Here is a 2807-nt window from a genome sequence, read left to right as displayed (position 1 = left end):
CCTTTTATTGAACAATCTCATATACACCAAATTACATACTATATACAAAACCATTGTATAACTTTCTAAATAATCTCTATTAACAGGTGGTCAAAATAGTGTGCAGAAAGTGACCCTAACTAAGCTAACTTCTGGTAAACGTAGCTAACAATTTTTAAGAGACAAAAACATATTTGTACAGCATTAATCTCTGTCTGTTGTTTATTTCAGTGGTAGTATCCATAAGATATATCTGTTTTTAAAGGCATTGGTTGTGGCTTGTATCCATGAAGAATAACATCATATATATATATATATATATATATATATATATATATATATATATATATATATATATATATATATATATGCTACGATAGACTGGCGACCTGTCCAGGGTGTACCCCGCCTCTCGCCCATTGCTGGATATATATATATTTATATATATATATATATATATATATATATTTCTTTATTTTTATTTTATTTATTTTTTTGATATTGTTCTGATCATTAACGTTCTGTTACATAATAAATTGAACAATCGAATCAACCCAATCAAGAAAGTCTTCACCTCATTATTCACTTTAATGTGTTGAACGAAAAAAATAACAAAGATCTTTGCCAAGCCGACAAATAGCAAACGTTTGGTTGAGTTGATGATTCAGAGCTTGTGTGAAGGTTAGTATACAAGCTTTTAGCTCTGGTCAAAGTGCACTATTTGCATTTGTATGAAAATATAATAGATTTTTATAAATCTTGTACAGTAAACCCTTATTTAACAATTAAAACAATGATATGTGTATCACGTAATATTATAATTTTTGCTGTAACTATATACAGACTATATTTCTATATGTGATTCAGGAAACATACAGCCCTGTAAATACAAAAACTGTGTTTGTTGGATATAAGCCCACCAAGTAATCGGTTTTAAGGTCCCTTCAAGGCCTCTAAATGTGTGTAGAAGCTCTGCCATCCATGGAGCTGGACCTGGACAGGTACCGACTGGTGGTGCGGCCATCGTCGGCCATTGCATTCTCCATCTTTGAGAACACAGAGCTCCTGAACTTCTGCTTGAAGTCATTTCCCATGAAGACATACAGCAATGGGTTGAGGAAACTGTTTATAGATGCTAGAATCGTGCCAAATCGGATTCCGTTGGTTAACGTAGAGTGGTGAAACCTGTGGTGGTCCAGCTCAAGTAGGGCAAAGACGTGGTAGGGCAGCCAGCAGACGAAAAACGCAACAATGAGCGCGGTCATTACTTTAAAGGGTTTGGAGGATTTTGCCATCCTGTTGTTTTGAAGCTTGTGGATGATGATGGAGTAACAGATGATGATCACGGCGAAAGGAACCACAAAGCCGGCTACAAAGCGGACTAAAGCTACAGTCTTGTGAATGTGCGGTCCTGATGAGTAATTATTATAGCAAATGTACCTGTTTTCATTCTCGACACGGATATTCCGATAGATCATAGAGGGAATGCTGATCCCGATGGCGAGAAGCCAAGCAAAAACGACCACAGCTGATGCCTTTTGAACAGAGCGGTGGTTCTGGGCCCAAACAGGAAACACGACGGACACACAGCGGTCCACACTGATAACCACGAGGAGGAAGATGCTGCTGAACATGTTGATGATCATTATTCCAGAGGCAATCTTGCACATGAAGAGACCGAAGATCCACTCTTCCATCACCATGTTCGTGATGTTTAGTGGCAGGAAGGCACAGAAGAGAAAGTCAGAGATGGCAAGGCTCAGGTACCAGGTGGTGTTCACCGTCTTCCTCATCTTAAAGCCGGAGATCCAGATGACCAGCAAGTTCCCAAAAAAGCCCAGCAGGAAAATGATCACGAAGATTACAGTGACAAACATGCACACGCCTTCTGTCACACAAGATGATTTGTGTTGGATAGATTTCTGGTCAGTTATGGTAAAATTGCTTATTTCAGTGTAGTTGTAATCAGAATTTTCATAATCATAGAAATCGCCATCAAAAATATCCATATTGTCCTCAGAGTTCCCCATTTCACCTAGCAGAACAAAGAAAAACATTTCAGTGATAGCTTTTTTTATGAACATGGCATCAATATCCAAAAACTTACATTAACTTTGGGTGATTTAAAATGAAGACCAAGTAACATCAGCGTGATAAATGAAACCATACCGTTTGCTCAGTCTCGAACCCTCTGCCTTTGTCTCGTTTCGTGGTTTGATTGGTGTGAGTGGAGGCAACGACTGAGCTTCTCTGTTTCCTTCACATGTTTTAACAGCATACACAATCAGCTGACAGGGAGGTTTCTCAACACTTCCATCCCCTTTAATTTCAGTACTGCATTCTTCTCAGCTCTTGGACCCCTTTAGAGCTATGAGTGATTTTATGTATATTTGCGAGATATTGTTTTGTTTTGTTCATTCTTTTTCCTGGGGGGCTGATCTAATATTGTTGTATAGAATGTATATTATATTTAACAATTTCAGCAACATTTATTAGAGGTGACAAAGAGAAGTTCTTCTCTAAACACAATCCCAGAAACATAAAGATTGCCGCGATATCAGCTTTTGGTAATGCTGTTTTATGTGCTGTTTTAGATGCAGCTAATACACCGTGGCTGAGAAAAAGAAAAAGTAATGAAGCTATTATACATGCATGACTTAGAGAGAATGTCTTGTTAATTTATGTTTCAGAGAACTCAAAGTTTGTTTGTTCCAGGCAGCTACCAGATGTGGTAAAGACCAAAGCATAACCCTGACTTTTGTTGCAGATGTCTACTTAATGCTTGAGAAAAAAATCAACCACTGAAGCAGATAGGGCGGCTATTATTA

The 2807-nt window shown here is 37.8% G+C and overlaps 1 protein-coding gene across 1 annotated transcript; it reads right to left on the bottom strand.

Annotated features, from left to right (window-relative positions):
* Positions 1 to 429: 429 nt before the first annotated feature.
* On the bottom strand, positions 430 to 2396 carry LOC105927012 (chemokine-like receptor 1). Its single transcript, XM_012863594.3, has 2 exons — positions 2149 to 2396; positions 430 to 2014 (listed from the first exon to the last, which is right to left on the bottom strand). The coding sequence occupies exon 2, from the start codon at positions 2007 to 2009 to the stop codon at positions 933 to 935; it is 1077 nt and encodes a 358-aa protein (XP_012719048.2). The 5' UTR covers positions 2010 to 2014; positions 2149 to 2396; the 3' UTR covers positions 430 to 932.
* Positions 2397 to 2807: the final 411 nt, after the last annotated feature.

The sequence above is a fragment of the Fundulus heteroclitus genome, chromosome 12, assembly GCF_011125445.2.
Source record: "Fundulus heteroclitus isolate FHET01 chromosome 12, MU-UCD_Fhet_4.1, whole genome shotgun sequence".
Lineage (NCBI taxonomy): Eukaryota > Metazoa > Chordata > Actinopteri > Cyprinodontiformes > Fundulidae > Fundulus > Fundulus heteroclitus.
The sequence above is the reverse complement of the archived record's forward strand: the minus strand, read 5'-3'. Positions and strand labels throughout refer to the sequence as shown.